Genomic DNA, 21923 nt, shown 5'->3' with positions numbered 1-21923 from the left:
AAATATTACCTAGGGAAAAGGAATAGAGTGAGAAAAGAGACCTGAAACCAGGTCTCTTAAGGAAGCACATTATCATTTAATGTCCTGGTAGAGGAGTTGGAGCCTCCCAAAGAAACAGTTTATAGTCTGAGATGCTAGAGGAGAGTGGATCAAGGTAGTAAATGTTTCATGTATAGGAATAAGTGTTCTTCAATACGGTAGGATTTTCCCAAGAGGTCAAGTAAGATAAGTGAGAAATGTGTCTGTTGGGTTAGTAAAATAGATATTTTGGGTTTTTTAAAAAAATCTGCTTTGGTAGAGCAATGGGATGAAAGCAGAATGGGAGTACATTGAGGAGCGAATGGGAGGAGAAAAACATGGAGGCAGGGAGCATAGATAACTTGTTTAGGAATTTTGTTTATAAAGAGCAAGGTGCAGCTGGAGCAGGATGTGTGGTGAGGGGAGAGGTTCATCCATTTCTTTCTTTGTTCCTTCCTCTCTACTATTCTCCATCCCTTCTCTCTTACTGCCTCTCTTTTTTTCTATTAGAGCAACTTAAATATATATAAAAGCTGATGGGATAGGAAAGAACAAGTTCAGAAAGAATAGTAGACAATATATCAAAGAGAGATCTCTTAGGTTCTTGTAAGGTATAAGGTTCTTGGGAGGTCAAGAGGGGATGAGGACCAAAGTACAAGTAGAGTGGTCATCCTTAGATGGGAAGGAGATACCTCCCTCCAAATTGGGAGGGAGGATAGAATGGGAAGAGGGAATGGATTTTTAGGTTTGAAAGGCAAATGAAGGGGCTCCTGGCTTGTAGTTTCTTTCTAAGGAAGCCAGAGGGGATAGAACAAGGTGGTTTTAGGTTTAAGAAAAGTGGGAAAGATTTGAGATGGTTGACAGCGACACTGGGAGAGTGAGAAGTGAGTTGGCCAGAGAAATGGAATCATATTATCAGATATTTGGGGCCCATTTTAAGTTAATAATTATGTGATTCCCTCCAGCAGTGGTGAGCTGCTCGAATACAAGCCCAGAGAGCAGATAGTTGGATCTACCCAGGTTTGGGGTTTGCTACATGGATATAAGAGACCAGCTAGCAGTGCAGTTTAGAATATTGACAAGAGTATCATTGAAATGATATATCATGGAATCTCAGGTAGATAAAGAGAGGAAAGAAATTAGGAGACTCAAAACCTTAGTGTTCCAGTGAGGTTGAGAAATGCTTCTAGTGGAACTGGTTGAAAGAAAATTTATGGGATAGGAGACTGTGGCCTGAAAGAGAGGAGCTCGAATTAGTTAAATTGGATCTGTTTTATGTGATGATAGTGTCTAAGAAAAATCCATGATTGATTTAAGCGGAAGAGAATGTTTCCCCTCCTTATCCTTTCAGAACGCAAGGTTTGTGACAGCATTTCCTGAAGTGAATTTTGCAGAATAATATTTCCTCCAAAAAAAGAGCGCATGTTCTAATACATTATTAAGGCTCTGAGACATATTGCAGTCGAGAAATCTGTTTAAATTTATGTAACTGGGCAGTTCTAAAATCTGTGGGACTACTGAACCTTTTGTAGTGTAACATCTGTAATAACCATGTACACAAGGGTTTTCCTAAACATGTTGAGCAGTTATTTTGTTTGTCATGCACTGAAACTGTTAAATTAATGGGAATAAGAAAAATTACCACAATATAATAAGTGTTTATTTTATAAAGAATTTGTATATTTATGTTAATGTATTTTAATATTAAAATATTTATTTTTCTATTAAAAGTAAAAATATGTCTAAAACACAAAAATGTAAGTGTATTATTTTTTTAGTGGCAGTCATGACATTTGTAATTGCTTATTGGAAATCTTCCATTACTAATGGAAGGTCTAGGAAAGCCTACTGTATTAGTTCTCTGCAACAATCAATGAAAATAGTTAAAGCAAAAAAGAGAGTTTATCTACTCATGTTAACTGGATATACGAGAAATTCAAATCATGTCCTCAAGAATTTGTCTGCCTTCGTTTCTCTTGCTCTACCTTTTATTGTATTGACTTCATCCTCAGGCAGGCAGTACAACTCTCATGTGAGGGCCGAGGATGAGACAAATGCTTAGAACCTGACTGACTTCTTTCTAAAACAGGTCTCCCAGCTGTTTGTTTGCTGATAATAGAAGAGCAATATTATAAGCACCACATTCCTTTATTTAAAATTTATTATTTTCTATTCTTTTATTAAATCTTAGGATTTTCTTTTAGGTCTTATAGTTTCTGATTCCATTATAATAAAATCTTGACCTAGTACTTAATGCTCCAGAAGTTCCCAATTGCTAGTTTTAGTAACAAAAGGAGTGCTGAACAGATAAAAGGATTATTGATGCATGTGCAGTATGAGAATACTAAACAGTAAAACCATTTAGGAACCTTTTTAAAGTCAGAAACTTAAAACATTTACAAAAATGAAATACATACATAGTTGTCTTTATAATATCCTTGTGAGGTCCTCTATAGCAAATACAAAACCAGTAAAACTCATTTCCTTACCCTCCAAAAGCAATCGACAAATGAAAATAAAATCAGAACAAGAATCAAAACTTTTGAAACCTCTGGACTTTAACCCTTTAATCTGAGGAATACAGGCTTTAAACTCTAAAGACCTTTTGTGATAATTAACTGCCTTAGAAATTGGTAATCAAATACAAGTCTGTAACTTTTGACAAATTAATGGCCTTTTTTTTTGGTCATACTGATGACTCTTAAATTGTGTCTTTATATTTTCTTGGTTTGTGATTAAAGTAAATAAAATGATGACTGGTAGATTACCCATCTTAATAAAATGCATGTAAATTCTGCATCCACTTTGAGTATAGAAAGTCACAAGAGACCATCATTCTTACTTCATAATCAAAATAATGCTGTGAAGCTACAAAATAATAGTTTAAAAATATACTCATCAGAGAGCTGAGAATAGAACGAAACCTAAATGAACCAAAGTCCACAAAGTTACAAGCCTTTCATAGAGGGAAAAAAGACCCATGACTACTTCCATCCTTGGTGGAATTGTAAGGAGAGGGGAATGTTCCATCGAGGAGAATAAGGATAAATCAATTCAATAGGCTTTAACAAACTTCTAATGACAGTGTATTGGCTTGTGTGACATATTAGAATCCAGAGCAGTCCTACCCACAACTTGAGGTGACATACACTCACTTACTCAAGGATCTTTGAGTGGAGCAGGGGGTCAGAGAAGGACACTTGAGAAAGATATACCAACTGAAATCCTCTTCATAATAAAAAGTCGGTATAGTATTATTGGAGGATGGTTGGGATTCAGGTGGGAGAACTGAGCTCTGTGAATTTTATCTGAAAATAAGAGCACCCTCCCAAGCTGATCCTCTTCAGGAATTCTGGGTCTTCATGAGAGTACAGGGTACTTGCCCTCCAAAAGCTAGGGAAAGGGGAATAGGGCTAAAAGGTATCTTCTTAGTTATGTAAGGCAGTGGCGTGACTGAAAAGCAAAGAGAAATCCCCTCCTCCTACTCCAACGATTTCACAAAGCTTGGAGACGTTTCTCATAGTTGATCAGTTTTGAAGCTTAGGCAGGTTGCTGGATACTTGCCAGGGCTCAGATTCTATTCCTAGCTGAAGGAAAACTCCTGATGTAGCTCAAAATATTTGAAGCTGGTAATAAACCGATTCAAACTAAAGCCGTAGCAAAGGCCAGATGCAGCTGATGAACTGCAGCCCCAACTCTGGCAGCCTGACAGAAAAAAGGAGTATTGGTGCTTCTCTCAAGGTAAATAGTATTGAATTCAGACTCTACCGTTCTTTTATACAAACCACCTGACACATGACTAAACATTATGTGACACTTAAAATTAAGAAATGTGACCCATAGCTAAGAAAATGGACTTATGAGACAGCCTAGGTATTGGAATTATCAGACAATCTCTCTTAAAATTAATTTATTTTAATTAGTTTCAAGGATACAGTACATTGGTTAGACATCTATATAGTTCATAAAATGATCCCCCCAATTCCTCCCTTCCTCCCCTGACCCTCCACCTAGCCAACATATTAATACTAACTGCATTCCCTATGCTGTGCTCCCCATCCTGTTACCATCTATCAACTACTAATTCGTACTTCTTAATCCTTCACCCCATTCTCCCAGTCCCCTGCTTTCCCCTCACCTCTGTTCATCACCAAATTGTCTACTATATTTGTGAATCTGTTTTTGATTAGTTTGTTCTTTTTGTTCTTTAGATTCCACACGTAAGTGAGATCATATGATATTTATCTCTCTCCGTCTGACTTATTTCACTCAGCATAATAACCTCTAGGTCCATTCATGTCTTTGCAAATGGTAGGATTTAATTTTTTAATGGCTGAGTAATATTCTATTGTATATATGAACCATAATTTCTTTATCCAATCATCTGTTGATGGGCATTTAGGTTGCTTCCATATCTTGGCTATTGTAAATTGTGCTGCCATGAATATTGGGGTGCATAGATCTTTACGAATTATTGTTTTGGTTTTCTTTGGATAAATACCCAGAAGTGTAATTGCTAGGTCAAAAGGTATATTCATTTTTTAATTTTTTGAGAAATCTCCCTACTGTTTTCCATAGTGGCTGTACCAATTTGCCAACAATGTATGAGGTTCTCTTTTCTCTGCATCCTCACCAACACTTGTTGTTTTTTGATTTATTGATGATAACCATTCAGACAGGTGTGAGGTGATATCTCAATGTAGTTCTAATTTGCATTTCTCTGATGATTAACGACTTCGAGCATCTTTTCATATGTCTATTGACCATCTGTATTTCCTCTTTGGAGAAGTATCTGTTCAGGCCTTCTGCCCATTTTTTAATTAGATTTTTTGCTTTTTTTGTTGTTGAGTTGTATTAGTTCTTTATATTAACCCCTTATCAGATGTATCGTTAGCAAATATCTTCTCCCAATGAGTCAGTTGTCTTTCTGTTTTGTTTATGGTTTCCTTTGCTATACAGAAACTTTTTAGTTTGATGTAGCCGCATTTGTTTATTTTTTCTTTTGTTTCTCTTGCCCAGAGAGATATATTGAAAAAGAAATTACTGTTAGTAACATCAGAGAGTTTACTGCCTATGTTTTCTTCTAGAAGTTTTATGGTTTCGGGTCTTACATTTAATAGACAATCTCTTTAAAATAGCTATTACAAAAATGCTAAAGGATTCAATGGAAAAGGAAGATGATGTGTATGAATAGATGGGGAACTTTAGCAGAGACTATAAAACATGGAAATTCTGGAAATGAAAAATATAATATCAGAACTAAGGAATTCATTATATGTACTTGTTAGACTGGATGCAGAGAGGAAATGATTAGTGAGAAGTGAAGACAAATTGATAGTATCTAAAAATGAAACCAAAAGAAAAAATATATAACAATATTCGAGATCATAGAATAATATCAAATGGGTGAACATACATATAATTAGAACCTAAGAAGAAGAAGAGAGAGAATGGGAATGGAAAACATATTGAAAGAAATAATGTTCAAGTGTTTTCCAGTACTTTTAACCTACAAGTTCATAAAACTTAACAAGCCCCAGCGGAATAATTAAAAAAAAAAAACTACTTAAATCCTAGTTGATTATAAAAGCAGTCAGAGAAAAAAGAGAAATTATGTATATGTATTATATTAATTATAGCTAACTTCACACCAGAAACAATGCAAACCAAAAGACAAAGTGCTGAAAGAGGGCAGGGAAGCTCGTCAATTTTAAATTCTATATCCTTAAGAGAAATGAAGGCAAGCAACACTTCATAACTACTAGGATGGCTATAATTAGAAAAAGGAAAAATAATTGTTGGTGAAGATGTGGAAAAATTGGAAGCCGTGTACATTACTGATGGGAATGTAAAATGGTTCCACTATTGTGGAAAAACAGTTTGACTTTTCTTTAAAAAGTTAAACATGGAGTTACCACATGACCCAGCAATTCCACTCCTTGATATATCCTCTCAAAAGTTGAAAACACGTAGTCAAACAAGTACACATGTACTACCCATGTTCATAGCAGCACTATTCACAGTAGCCAAAAGATGAAAACAGCCCAAATGTCCTTGTCGATATTAGTAAAACCAAAATAATAATAGCTAATATTTGTGAGTATTCTTTATAGTAAGGGAGAGAGAAGAAAAGAAGGGAAAATGGGGGTGGGAGAGAGAAAAAGGAAAAACATGGAAGCTGCTGTGGGAAAGACATGCAGCTTATGCAGGAAATGGCAAAAAAAGTTCTTTTGACCTCACCAAAATAATTTGTTAGAGTGATTTGCTTGGGAATGTGTGAGGGTGTGACTAAAGTTGGTAAAGTCCCTTGATTACCAGATGTAGAGACTCTAATGAAATCATGCTTTTATGTTCATTTTAATGTATTCTTTGTCTCATAATTCATTAGTGTAAGCAAAGAAGATAAATTTACTGCCTTATCACTATGTCCCTTAGTTGTTTAAAAAGCAGAATCTCAGTTAAGATGAGTTTCGGTAATTTAACTCATAATCGTGTAATTTTTTTAAAAAATGCACAATTGTTTACTGAGCAAAGTCTATCAGCACGTAAATTATTGAATCAGTGAGGTGCTCATAGGAACCTGGTTGGTGTGCATCTTGCACTACTAGACAATTTGTAAAAAGAATATCTTCAGCCATTTTGCTCATACATTTCAGAAAACCACCATGGGGCCTGAATTGTATTTAGGTATTGAACAGGAAGAGGGCTGATTATAGTCTCCTGCTTGGGTCTTGTTTCCCTAGAGACATCTTATTTAAGAGATATAGATTCAAGAAAGCATAGAGAACGATATGACATTTTACAACCTAGTATTTTTCAAACTTTATTGTAAATTTCCTTAGCGTTATTTTATAGCAATTTTAATAATCATTAAATATTTCTTTTGCACATTTGGTTTTCAGTTTCATTATTTTAGAATATGAAAATGCTTGATTTAGCAAGAGGGATGCCTTTCTTTTAATAAATATTCTTAATATGCAAGCATCAAAGAGAGAGCATGACGAACTAGTTTATTAGGCAGTGACTACTTATAAAATGATTTGTCTTCAGTCAGAACCCAGTTGCTAAAATAAATCATTTAGAAACTTAAATTTAAATACTATATCCTGATGGGACTAGAAACTGTGTATTATTCTCCCCAGCTAATCAGCATCTCAAAAGACTAAATTATTTGTTTATTTATAAGTGCATTCTTTTATAAAGGATATATAAATATTTGCAGTATTTCATTTACGTTATGGAGTCATCAACAGAATAGAATTTTTTTCAGGAGACAGTCTTCTGTGGAGTTATAATTTCCCTGTAGTTATTTCTCACAAAATCCCTTAGGATTTCATAGATGCTTTGCAAAAGTAGTCCCAAAGATATTTGGCACTTGGCCTGGAATTTGAGCATGAATATTATCTTTTTCTTGATTCTTATTGCCTCCTGATTTGAAGAAGTATCTGATTGTTCTACAGAGCCAAATAATCACTTTCATTCTTCCTTCCAAGAATGTTTTTAGATTGGGTTTATTTACAGAAATTTGTTAGAAATAATATTTGGGTATTATTGTAATGACCTATTATTAACTAAAAAGTGTTCCAGTGGTCCCTTTCAGTGTAGTTCAGCTTCTCATTGGGAGTCAAGTTTTTAAGGGTACCTCAGGTGGAATGTATCTAAATGCCCTAAGGAAAGTAACTGGTGGCCAGCCCGTTACTATGGAACTCTCGATGCCATTGACTGGGGAGTTTTGAGCAATGATTACAGAAATTTGGAGATGACAGTTTTCTCTAGTCCAGTGTCCTGCTCTTTATTATATGGAACCCAAGAGCCAGGGTATCATAACTTGCCCAATTTCATCCCCTATTGTGTCAGACATTAAGAACCTTATTCTTTCTACCTGCTTTACGAGATTTGCATTAAGAACTGTTACATGCTTTTGGTTAAAGTCATTAATTTGTAACTTACCATGGCAGCTAGATAGGCTGTCATTTGAAATAGCTGTTAATTTTTCTAAGTCACTTCAATCAACAAAGCCTCTATTCTTGCCTTTTATGACATTTTACAACCTATGTTTGACTATACGTTATTAAAAATCTTTGCTTGTGCTTTAGTGGGTAGGGGATGGAAATAACCTGGGACCCTGTTTTACTACTATTTGAGAGTTTTAATGAAGAGTACTTTCAAAACCTGAGAAGCATGGTTTTACATTAACTGCAAGTAATATAAGTATTATCTCTTAAATAGTTTTTTAAATAGATAATAAGTAAACTTTTAATCATTATTAAATAAATCTCTTTGTTTTATGGATAGATAAGATTTTGAGAAACCTTGCTTTATTTAATTTTAAAATAATGAAAAACTACTTAAATGAGATATGAAACTAATAATGCATCTAGAACTTTCCTTCTAAGATAGATTTACAGCTGTTCTGACAGCATTTTTTGTCAGCATTGCATCAGATTATTATTACAAAACATAAGATATTATTTCATAACATTGCCTCTCCTTTCCCCCTTTTACTAGCCCTCAACTACGTTCATTGTGAGGGGCTTTCCTTTTGTCATAACTAATCCCTCTCTCCTTTATCTAGATAGAGGGATCTCATTACCTTGTCAATACGTGGGGAGGGTAAAATGAGTCTATCATTACCAGCCCTGGCAGACCTACAGGCAAAATTAGGCATGTATCCATGATAACTAAAGGGAGGCTTTTAATTTTAACTTCAATTTTTTAAAGTAGCAATTTAATTCACTGATACAAAAATCAACCTGTCAGTGAATTCACCATAGTCTAATGTGTTATTAGGTAGACCAGAATTTAAAGCTGATTTGTAATGCTTCATAGACTGGAGCTTTGGCAAATGAGTTCCATATTTTATTTGTAGAAATATGAACACCAAGTGAGCTGACATTGGTTAAAATGTTTTATAAACTCTATTTGCATTTGATTATTCCTGTATAAAACTTAAAGTCAACCTATTGTTTCTGATATACGCTTTTTAGATCAGCCTTTTTAAAGAGTACTTTTTGGTTTAAGAGTACTTTCACTAATTGTATCCCTTTGAACACACAATATATTATGCTTTCTAACTTATTATAAAGGAATTGATTTTTGAAGTCTTCTTTACCTCACACCTGGACCTATCCATTACTTATCTATTATTAAGTTCTTAAGAAAATGTTTTTTCTTTTGATAATTTCAAAAGATCTTGGGCGGAAACAGTTCTCTTTCTTTTTTTTTAGGGTTTGATGCCCAAGCCCAAAATGTTGCTTGAAGTAAGTTATTTTACCATGTCAGTGAATGTTATTAAGTCATGTAAAAATAAAATGCTTTCTAATACTTAAAACTCCCTCCTGAATTTTCTGCTTTTCTGTATAACCTCCCCTGTAGTTTTCAGTTCTGTGCTCACAATATTAATGCATTGGGACCGTACTCTAGCTAGCATTTTAAGAACATTGACTCAGTGAAGAAACCTAAATTTACAAGAGAGCTGCCTGCTGCTTTCTTGTGAAGCTTTCATTGCCAAGGAGGTGAGGTCAGCATTTCACTCCATCTTCCTGTCAGTTAGCAGCAGCAAGATCAACGGAGTAGAGCTGCTACTACCAATGCCACTGCCACCTCTACAACCACACAGAGTCAGGGGGAGAAATTTCCCAAAGAAATAAAGTGTAAATTGGGTTGGGGAGTAGAAAAACTATAGCTAGCTACTACAGTACTTTTCATTGGGTGTGCTTTACACTCTCATATATTTCTTCATAATTCTAATTACAAAACAACTATTGTGCATGCCTTCATTCTCCACATCCCGGCTATACCTTTTATCATTTTCTTCACCTTTCCAAACATTTTTATTTCAGAAAACTTCTCAAGTGCCAGAAAAGATTACAAACAAACAAACAAACAAACACAAACTCCCAAACACCCAAGTTGAAGACAAACTTGCTTTAAAGAAAGGTCACTCTCCCCTTCAGTCCTACAAGCCTGTCTTGCCTTCAGCATTTCTTGTGGCTAAGTTATAAGTTTTTTTTACTGAAAAGTTAAACCAAAGCTGCATCAAAGATTAAGGCGAGAGAGTGGGCTCACATTCCTAAGATGATGACCATTTATACTACAGTAAAGATATGTTCTTTAAAAGTGAATTTTACTAAATAGTTACAGGCTTTAACATGTTTATTTTTAATCACATAGTAATTTACTCATAAGTACCTTCTAAGGAAGATTTGTATTATTTTCTCCATTTTATAGATGATCACATTGAAGTATAGATAGTGACTTACAGAGGATCATAAGCAGGTTAGTAATGTAAGTGATGATGAAAAAGATGTTGAGATTCTTGGTTCTGTTAGGTTATCATAAGATTATTTTAAATTATTAATATGCTTATGTTTGTAGAATAATTACTATTCGTACTGCAGTTTTTAGAATGCAAAGTAAATAAAGTGGGAGTAGGCAAGTGGAGAGACAGAAGTTGAATTTCAGATTTGGATTTGAGTCCGTCAGGCAGCATTAAGTCAAAAATTTTTTCCTTTACTATGTACGGAGAAGGTATTGGAGACAAAAGAAGCAAAAAATGTTATCTTTGGCCTGCTTTCGTTATTTTCTACTAACAGGTAAAATAGAGCATCACTGCTGATGGAAAATGTGTGGGCATACGGTGCTTGGCTGTGCGCATCTTGTTCTTTATCTGCTGCTGATTTACGGTTGAAACGTCATTATTGGAAAATTAGCCAGCGCTTCCATTACAAACCCTCACATATGCTTTGCTATCGTTCTCCTTTTTTCCTATCCTCTTATCTGCCCCATTCTGTTGCTTTTGTAAAATGAATCAAAAGATTTGAAATCTTAGGAAGAAGTTTCTTTCAATTATGGTGTACGACACTCAGAAATATACAAATTGTAGCAAATCTGGATTGACTTTCCTTGGTGGTAGTTCTGCCACTACCTCCTTATTTTACACTCTCCTCTGTTGTCATCATTATCATCATCATCCTGTGACTCTTTGGGAAACTTCCCAGCTACTGAAGTGGAATTTACTGTTTAAAAATGTGTGCCATGTAATTCTCCTCCTGTTTTCCCTACAATTTTTCTTTTTTTTTAATTGAAAACCGCTCACAACTACAGTGGTATCTGAAATCTTTTTTGTTAGACCAGTTCTTTCTAGCTTGTGTCATTTTTCCCCACATGTTAATACGTGGTTTTCTGTGAATTTCCTTTATATTTATTGTTTTTGCTCATCTCACGAATTTCTGTTTCTTTTTCATTTTTCCCCAAATCAATATATTTTTTGAGGGAACAAGAAAGTAAAATGCTATATAATGTGTATGCATTTGGTTATTTGTCATCTTTAATATCAGGAAGTTTACATTTTATTTAGTTTGAAGATATGATGGACATACATGAGCTGTGGATATATACCTAAATACCTAGTATAACTGTGTATGTATACTATGTAATTTACTGTTACTGAAGACGTCTTAATCTTTTCAGGAAAGAAAGGAGAGGCTATCCAAGTTTGAGTCTATTCGTCATTCAATTGCTGGAATAATAAGGTCTCCAAAAACTGTATTGGGCTCTTCAGCAGTAAGTAGGATGAATTCTATGTGCTACTGAAAATAGTCATTGTCTAGCTTCTTTCTGATAAACCATTGCATATCATATGTAAATTTATTCTTGCAGATGGAAAATTAAGTATTTATTAAACTTTTTGTGTGTATGTGAATCTGTGCATATATGTTGTAGTAAAACCACATGTACCATTATTATAGAGAGGAAAGAAATAAGCTTGAATTTATAGAATTCCTTGCACTACAAATAAATAATTACAGGCAACATTGTATGTACTTTGTGACTATATTAGAAGAACAGTATAACAAATATCTTTTCCAGTGAAACATATGTTTATAATAGAGGTTATTACATGTATTTTTTACATATATCTGTTTATATGTATGCATATATTTTAGAACATTAAATGATAAAGTTTTGTTTGAAATTTGGGTTTGGCTTATCACAGTGGTACATAGAGTATCAGTTATCCCTAGTAACAGTGGCTATAGCCAAGCAAGATAAAAAAATATTTTTATCCCCTTTGTGCAGTAAAAACATAAAGTTTTTTTTTTTACTTTATTGCCTTTAAAACTTAATTACCAACCTTTATATTCTTACCATGCCTCATTGACAAGAGCTTTACAGTGATATATTATTGAATGATAGAGTCGACACAATAATATTCAGTACAAATAATTACATGCTTCCCCCATCTTTATAAGTTTCTACATAATAAGATCTTAATATTATTTAATATTACTCTTTAAAAATTTTGCTCTTTAAGGTAATGTGATCTAGTCTTATTTAGAAAAAGAAAGTATTTCCTAAATATAGATTAGTTAAATGTCCATTCACATGCTGGATTTATTTGCTGTAATTCCTTTTTAGTATATAAAACATGTTCACCCAAGCAGCGATCTTTTATATACAGTTGAGGCAAGCATCAGGTATTTTAATTAACAAAAAAGAAAAAAATTATATTTTTATGTAAAAAATTTTATTCTTATATATTAGCCTTTGAAGTTGCCATTGTCACTTCCCATATACAGAAACGTTCTGTGGGAATCGGGAAGGAGCTGTGAACTAATGCCAACCATCTCATGTAGCATTAAATAGCAAATGAAGATAAAAATAATTTTAGGCAAAAGCTACATGATAGCATGAGTTTCCTTTAAGGCCCATCTCCTACTCTTGTTTTCTTAAGTTAATGATTTACAGTTTTACAGATAAATGGTAGTTCAGTGGTTTACTATGATTTGACATTCCAAATAAAGCGTAGGAGACTTAATTTATGCCACCCTGAACACGCCCAATCCCATTTGATCTTGGAAGCCAAGCAGGATCAGGCCTGGTTAGTACTTGGATGGGAGAACACTGGGCAAGACTGGGTGCTGTAGGTGTTAAAAAGAAAAAAAAAGAAAAAAAAGAATTTATGACAATTCTAGAGATGCTATGAGGACAATTTTTTATAACTTTTATATGAAGAAAAAGTATTGAAATGAAATATTTGAAAAAAATTTTAAATGAAAAACAAAAATAGTTCTTGAAAATAAATGTTCAGATACCTTAGTTAGCCCTTTATAAAATTATTTAACTTTAAAATGAGTCCATGAAATATATGGAGTAGTTGTCATTAATTCACTTTTATTTCACTTAGGTCAGAGATCTGTGCCAGCAATAATAGCAGTTTATTGGTGAGCCAATTTATGAAAGGTGTCCACCCCCACTTTTTTTTTTCCTGTGTGATACTAAGGTTGAATTTGAATTGAATAGAATGTTTTAAATACTTGAGAGACAAGATCAATTATAAAAATAATGTTTCCTTCAGCTTTATTCTTAGATATAAAGGCAGGAGAGTGGAATTTAGAGCTTTAGAATTTTAGCCAGTGACAGAAAAAAATAAGAATTCTATGATTGTGGAAATGGGCTGACACTCCCCATGTTGGTTGTTTGTTTTTCCCACAATCTGGCATGCTTCAGAGCCGTATACTCTCAAGACATATGTCTAGGAGTGTGACAGTAGCTTCTCAGACTTCACGTTATTTAGATTACTTTGAAGCTCACAGTGACGAGAACTTTAGCTTTTGGCTGTGGCTAGAGCCTGTTTTGATAAACCGTGAGAGAGGTTTTGTCTTTTAGGACAAACTGATTTACATCTAGAAATAGACAAATCCAGTTAGCTCATTATGAGGGCATTATTTGGATTGGCTATTCTATTGGTATGTTTGGGATAATATGCACAATCTTAATGCATTAACAGTATAAACCATAAGCACAATCTTAATGAATAAACAGTATAAACCATAACTTTTTTAATCTTTGAAGGTATTTTCATGTTGTTTTCTCCATTTAAAAATCATTTTTACCTTATTCTTATATTACTAAATTGACAGTGATTGATATAGATAAATATAGTAATGTTTGGTGTTTACAAACGGCCTTTACCTGAAATGAATTGAAATGCCTTCCCCACAAAACATATACTTCTTTCAAGTATACAGTGTGATATTTTTAAAATAAATTATCAACATCCTAGAAGCTATGAAATACCCATTTCTTCTAAGAAAATGTTCCCTTTGTTATTGAGAGTTCTAGAGAATGATCACTTCCTCAAGGGCTAGTTGATCACATTTGTATCTTTGTGGTGAAAGCAGTCGGTTCCTTTAGTTAGTTAAGTGCCCTTTGGTATTTCTTGATTTATTTAGAAATTTTATGGACCAAAAAGATTGAAGGAGTCTGTGGTTTGTGATGCTATTGTACGCTATGAATAAATGTACACAAGTAATTCTCTAAGGCAATAGGTATCCTATTTATTTGGAGGGTTTTTTTCCTCCTCAACGACACAGATAATTAAGGTCTTGAGTCAGTCTGAAAGTGAATGTGAATGTTTCAGGTGTTAAGCATGATAATCTAAGATGTGCAACACTTTAGAGACTACTTAAGAATAATTAATTTTTTTTTCTGACATAATAAAGTCCTTTTTAGAGTATTCTAATTTGATAAAGGTAAAATAGAAGGTAAATTTTTAATGACTATAAATGATTTATATTTTTTCTCTATAAAAACTTTATAAAATGTCTCAGTTAAACATATTTATTTTATTGCAGTATACTTCACATAACATAAAATTCACAATTTTAAAGTGTACACTTAGTGGTTTTTAGTATACTCACTATATTGTGCAAAAATCATCAGTACTTCCAGAAGATTTCAATCTCCCCAATTAGATACTGCATACCTATTTACAGTCTGAATTTTGCCCTTTTACTATTTTCTGCCAATTGCTAGTCTACTTTTGATCCCTATGGATTTGCCTATCCTGGACATTTCACGTAGATAGAATTATACCTTTTGCGTCTAGTTTCTTTCAATTAGTATAATGTTTTCAAGGTTCATCCATGTTGTGACCATACTTCATTTTTTTTTATGACTAATATTCCATTGTATAGATTCATCACATACTACTTATCCATTCATCTGCAGATGGACATTTGGGTTATTTCCACTTTTTAGCTATTATGAATAAGTCTGCAATCAATATTCGTATACAGGTTTTTATGTGTACACGTGTTTTTGTTTCTCTTGATTATATGCCCAGGAATTGCTGGGTCATATGGTAATTCTATGTTTAAGTTACTGAGAAACTGCAAAACTATTTTCCACAGTGGTTATACCATTTTACATTCTCACCAGCAATATATGAGTGTTTCATTTTCTCCACAATCTCATCAACACTTGTTATTTTCCATTTTTTTAAAAATTATAGGCATCATGGTGGATATGAAGTGGTATATTATTGTGGTTTATATTTGCTCTTTCCTGATGACTAATGATGTGGAGCATCTTTTCATATGCTTATTGGCTACTTGTATATATTCTTTGGAGAGAAGATTTTTCATATCTTTTGAATATTCTTAATTGGGATGCTTTTTATTGTTGAATTATAAGAATTTTTTTCTATATTTTGGACACAAGCCTCTTATCAGATACATAATTTGAAAAAAAATTTTCATTTTGTGGATTGTCTTTTCACTTTCTTGAAAGTTTTTAATTTTGATAAAGTCCAACTTATTTTTCTTTGATGTCTTATCTCCTTAAAATTCATATTTTCTAGACTATTGTCATATAATTTCAATTTTAGATTATTTTTTATTAGAATTTAGAAAATAAAAATATTGAGAAATAAAGATCTTTCTATTATATAGAATAATATAGTTAATAAGATTTGCTTGCTTGCTGCTTTTTAAAAAATTATAAATCTGCTATATTTAAGTTGTATATCCACTAAAATGTTAGTATTGTAATTCTTGGCTTCTGCCATTGACATATAGTTCTTGTCATGCAAACATGATAAACTGCTTGTGTTTTTTTGTGTTGTCCTTCAAGTATAGCAGATCAACCTTATAATTCCTTAGTTGTCTTTATTCTTAAGGAGTTTATTTACCCTCCTTCTTATTTTTTCCTATACACTAAGATGTAGAAAAACAAGAAACAAAGGAAAATAAAAATTAATATTTTTGTATCATATTACTATAATACATACACAGAATTCTCCTGTGCAGTCAGTTACATTTAGGAAAACTAAATACTATGCTCAGAATTGCAAGTTCTGAATCACTAGCATTAACACACATAATTTTCAAGAAGGGCTTATCAGGATTTATTTTCTATAGTTTCACTCTGTAGGGAACAAATCTATTTTTTTACATGTCTGCTCAAATGATTAAAACAAATGACCCAGATCATGTTATGTGATAACTGTATTCTATATAGGAAATTCCAACTTGATGGTAAATGTTTAAGTTTACTGAAATAGAATTGTATTGTGATATATTAGAATGATCTGGTAATAGTTTAGTTGAAATGCATATATGAAAGTAGCACTGAATACAGTTAATTAATTAAAATATGTTATCAATATTGTACCTTGTTTTATATATAATATTGTATGAGCTTAAGGAAATAATTTTTGATAATTAAACAATAAACTGGAGAAAAATGTGCAGTGAAATGATCAGATGAAAGAGCATGAATGAGAGTCACGAGCACAATTGGACAAGATAAATAGGTAAAAAATAATAAAGAGAAAAGAAAATAATTACTAATAAAGAGAAGATGAGTAAAGAAACTAAAGACGTAGGAAAAAAAGGGAGGAGATCAGAAGTTATTGGAGGAAGCAGAAGTGTTAGACCAAAAATGAAGGACCTTTAAGAAAATGTATTTTGCTAGAGATACTATCTCTTATGCGAGATCCAAGAATGTACACAAAAAGTCAGTCAAGGAAATGGGAAGTTGTGGAAGTAAGGTAATATTTGAGTTCAGTTGTCTAATTTTTTAAATAAAGTTTCAGAAAGAATTATATGAGAATAAGAACCTCTGTTCAGCATGTAATTCTGCCTAGTTAGTATGCTAGACAAGTTATATTATTAGCTAAATATAAGGACTAAGTAAGTATAAAGATTAAGCAAACTCAAGTTCTCAAAAAGTACAAAACATTGTTATTTAAGAAATTTACGAATAAGAGTTTTATTGTGAATTTCATTATGGAAGGTAAACATTAGGTAAAGAATGTTTTGGTTAAAAATAGTGCATGAAAAAAGATCAATTTTTGAGAAATGTTTAACATTTCTCAAACAATTTGAGAAATGTTTAAAATCCTGTGAGTTACTTATAGTCACCCCAGTATATTATTAGACTAGATTTGAAATAATTTATTACTTAGATTATTAAATTAATAACTAAATTTATATAAGAATAGAAAAGAATTAAATACCATTTTTGTGTTTATTAAACATTCAAAAAATGTTTGGTTTGTGTTAAAGTTTTATTTGCTTGTTCAGGATCATTGAGAGGTTTACTTGTATGTTTTCCATACTGTTTTATTTTCATTTAAAAAAAAAATGGTTTCTCAATAGGGTACTTAATTTTAATAGAATCCAGGCTTTTGATTTTTTTAAAATACTTTTTCTTTGCCTCTCAAAATAAAACTCATCTTGTACTCAAATATTTGCGATAAAGGCATTAAAATCTTTATTATATAGCCTGAACCTAGGGTAGGAAAAAAATGACCCATTATTTTTCCCCAAGAAAAAAATTATTTTCATTTTCTAGTACTGACTTCTCATTGTTTCTTCACTTAAACCATTATTTTTATTTCACTAATCTCAGAATGTATTTGTTGAAATATTCTTTAAGAACAGGCCCAGGGAGAATAAGCAACTAAACAGCCAAGTCAATCAGGAAAGCTTGTCTTATGAAGTATAACGTGACTGTATTGGATTAACTATGACTTTAAAGAAGAAGGTTTAGAGAGATGATATTTGGGGTAAAAAAGCTTCATTTCATTTTTGATGTCATTATGGCAGCTCTTGGGATGTTGGATTTTGTTGTTGATACAGTCTACATTTTGTTACCACCATGCTTGCAAAATCGTATTTGAATTTATTGACATCATATTAATAAAATTGTTCCTTTCAGTGCTTCCAGGGAAGTCCCTGAAAGACCTGATAGATCCAGACCTGTCCATATGTATGTGTGTGCACACACATGTATACAGACATACACTCATAGTAGATTCAGCCTACATTTTATAACAGTATTGTCTAGGGGCTGAGAAGCAGCAGATCTCTAAGCTTCCTTTTCTACCCCAAAGAAACTAATAAACCCAGAGAACTGGAATGTATGTAATCCCTTTGAAATAGCAATATAAATTCCTTTCTACTCATTTTTTTAAAAAAACAAACAAACTTTTATATGTTCTTTGAGGATGGTTTTTCCCCCCAAACATATTTCTCATCTTCAAATTCTTCAATGAATTTCTCAGGGTATTAGCTGAACTTTTGTACTTCAAATGCCCTTCTGCCTTAATGAATTCTCTAGGCTCTGCATTCTCCCAATTCTAAATACATCAAAATTTATGAGGATAGTTTGAATAGGATACGAAATCAAGCACATGACATTATTATTCTTGTTTGTGCTACTTTTCTGTTATGTAGACCTTTGTAAGGGTAGTGGTGAAAACAAATTCTTTGCAAAGAGGTGACATTGAATTTCTTATTTTATTGATTTTTTTTCAGAGAAAAAAATCGATAAAACACTTTTGCCATTGGTTATATTTCTACTGTAGTAGAAATTTTAGTATTTACTATAATGAGATGAACTGTGATAAAGTTTTGGAAAAGAAATATTTAGTCAAATATTAGTTGTACTAATAAAACTGTTATTAGTATAGTATACATAAAAAGTTAATTTTGTGTCGAGGATGCATTTGTTTTTAAAAGCAATTTTTTTTTTAACCACTTATAGTATGGCTTGTTCTTTATATAATTTGTTCTGTAAACCCATTTTTGGGAAGGTGATTTAAAGTTGGAAGGATATGTTGTGTTTATCATAATTAGTATTAAAAAGGCTTACTTAGCTCATTAAAAATTTCATGTACAGTCACACCATATATATAAAGAATAACTAATGTCATAAATGGTAGAAGTAGAAACAAAAATGTGGATTTTTTTTTGAAATCTATTTGGAATTTTTCCAGGTTCTTATTTTAAATCAATACGGTGAGTTTGGGATAATATAAAATAGAACTTTGACTAATACGTTTTGGACCTCTTCAGTGGTACAAGACAGTGAAGGCTATCTTCAAACTCATTTTCTTTACCACAAAGATGCCATGCTTTGTCCCTATATGCAGTTTATAATATTAATTTGAAAAATATCATATGTGGATGTTTGCCTTTCATTTATTATTAATTCTAATTTTCTCAGTTTATAAATTAAATAAGGCATTGTGCACATTGTATGTTGAATACCTAAAGAGTTAGAGCACATTTTTGTACTTTAGCTGTAAAGTCCTCTTACCATCTGGGGCAATTTAATTTCCGAGAATGAATAAAAACAAAGAAAAACTTTTTACTTGTAACCACATAATGTGTGACTTCATCTATTGTCAATTAGAAACATTTCAAGGAAATATTATTAGCCCTTAGTCATCTCTGCTATTTGGTATTAGCATTTGGCTTCCTAAAATAATAGATAATTTAATTAGCTTTTCTTGCCATGCTCCTGGTTTATATTCACCCCTTTTTCTTGACACGTCGTAATTGCACATTGGTGGTTTTCCATGATGCTATTTCTTCTAAGGCTTCATCTGTCATCACTGTACATACAGGATTAGGACCATCCATCTGTGTGGCAGGGGTAACGGTTAAGGAAGTCAGAGGAATGAGGATAAGAATGGGAAGGCACAGCAGTGAGGTGACATCAGATGAAAGTAGTGTTCCTGGAACATACGATATAGACAGTGAACAGCCCATGTAATCAGGAATTAATGCCATAAAAAGAAATAACCTTTAATTTAAATAAAAATGAAGTGGTTTTGTGATAAATTTCTCCTTTTTATAATAATTCTATGGTGGATAAATTTTTAAATATATGGATTTATTTTATGATGTGGGTGAATAAGACTATAAATATCAACTCTAAATACTAATATTGTGTATAACTATGTATAATAGGTAGAAAAAACAGTTATACTTAAAATATTGAAGGCTATGTCTTTGTGCTAAACTTTAGCATCAGTAAGTGCTCCAAGAGATATTTCTTTAAAAATTATGAAAATGTCATAGTCTTCATAACTTTTAATTGAAAAGTTAAGGGGAGGAACATATGTAAGAAGTATTTGTAATTGCTATAAATTTTTCCATAAAAAAATTGCTATTTTCTCTAATTTAGTTTTTCTTCCTTCTAATATTTGCTCAAGTTCTCTGATACGGTCCCCGTAAGTGAGAAGCCCCTGGCAGAACAGGACTGGTACCATGGTGCGATTCCCAGAATAGAAGCGCAAGACCTGTTAAAACAACAAGGAGACTTCTTGGTGCGAGAGAGTCATGGGAAACCTGGTGAATATGTCCTTTCTGTATATTCTGATGGACAAAGGAGACACTTTATCATACAATTTGTTGATGTACGTTTCCAATTTAGTTTATATGTATATTCTAATGTAGTTCATTGTGTATAATGGTAATAAAATGATGAATAGTTTTTGATAAATGCCTGTAAACACTTAAAGTTTAGCACTTAATTTGTATTTACTGAATTTCTTAAATACAGTGCTTCAAAATGCACAAAAATGTTAATCTTAGCAAGGAAATATGTACTTTAAAATATTGTAATTTAAAAATAGTTGATACAAACTTAAATTTAAATGTATCTTGAAAATATTTTGAGTTAAATTTGAACATCAAATATATTTTAAATAAGAAATTAAAAGAAATATAATTATCATACTTTTTTCTGGAGAAATTTAATTATGAATTTTATGTTTTTGAAACTGGCCCTTGAAATTGCTTTCAAAAATGATATCATGAGAGATTTTTAAGAAATATTTTATTAAATAGTGACAATGACATTTCTTAATGAATGAGACAGTGATAGTTGAATTGGTTTTATGATTCGATTAAGGTTTTTTCTCTTTATGTATAAGCTGTTGCTTCTTGGCATTAATAATAAAAAATTGATGAAAATTTCAAAAATGACCTATTTATAGTGCTTGTTCTAATACTAATTTTATTGAAATTTACATGTCTTGCTAACTACTTTTTATGTTTGTTACATTCTTTATTAAGCTTTAAACAGATGAAGAGTGATCTCAAAATATTGTTTAACTTCACCCACTGAGAAGATTTTAATGTTTTTGGCATATGAAGAAATTAGTGCCTCTATTTGTCATTTTTCACTCTGTCATTTCAAATGACATGTGTTTTCATGCTGGCAGTCTACAGGATTTCAGTTTTTGTCCAGGCCCTAGAGTGATACTAATTACTTTACAAAAAGGTTGAACCATTATCATTATTAGATGAACCTCAGTGAGATTCTCTATCTCTGCTTGTCTATCTGTCCATGTCTGTTTACCTACCTACCTATCATGCATCTATCTATCTATCTATCTATCTATCTATCTATCTATCTATCTATCTATATCTATCTAATTCTGAAGTGAAATTCACATACCATAAAGGTAATCATTTAAAATTATACAGTTCAGTGGCATTTGGTATATTTACATCTAATAAGTATATTGAAATGACAATAATTGCCATTCAGATGAGTTAAAAGAAATAAGTCCATTTAAGTATGTATTTTAATTTTTACATTACTTATTAATTTTACATAGCATTCAGACCTCAATATGATAATCATATTTGCCTACTCTCATACATCTAACTTAACTGTTTCTAATTGTAATATCATTCCTTATTTCCTTTCTAACTCTTATACTTTGTATGTACTTTTGTTATGGATGTAGACAGTTTTCCCTATTACAACCTGGACCATGTTGGCAATATTTATAAAATGGTATGAGAATTGTAGAA

General features: G+C 32.2%; 1 protein-coding gene across 7 annotated transcripts in view; it reads left to right on the top strand.

Moving 5' to 3' along the window:
• Positions 1-21923, top strand: part of FER (FER tyrosine kinase) — a 367914-nt gene that overhangs the window by 145962 nt on the left and 200029 nt on the right. For 5 of the 7 annotated variants that reach the window (XM_016137231.2, XM_016137229.2, XM_016137230.2 and 2 more), the window contains 3 exons: positions 9246-9278; positions 11491-11583; positions 20312-20515. In XM_016137231.2, coding sequence (XP_015992717.2) covers positions 9246-9278; positions 11491-11583; positions 20312-20515 — 330 coding nt within the window. Of the gene's footprint in view, positions 1-9245; positions 9279-11490; positions 11584-20311; positions 20516-21923 lie in introns of those variants that run through there. The other 2 variants (XM_016137233.2, XR_001595948.2) reach the window with 2 other exon arrangements.

Source organism: Rousettus aegyptiacus, unplaced genomic scaffold (assembly GCF_014176215.1).
Source record: "Rousettus aegyptiacus isolate mRouAeg1 unplaced genomic scaffold, mRouAeg1.p scaffold_m13_p_8, whole genome shotgun sequence".
Lineage (NCBI taxonomy): Eukaryota > Metazoa > Chordata > Mammalia > Chiroptera > Pteropodidae > Rousettus > Rousettus aegyptiacus.
Note: the sequence above shows the minus strand (reverse complement) of the source record. Positions and strands in the feature narration are given on the sequence as shown.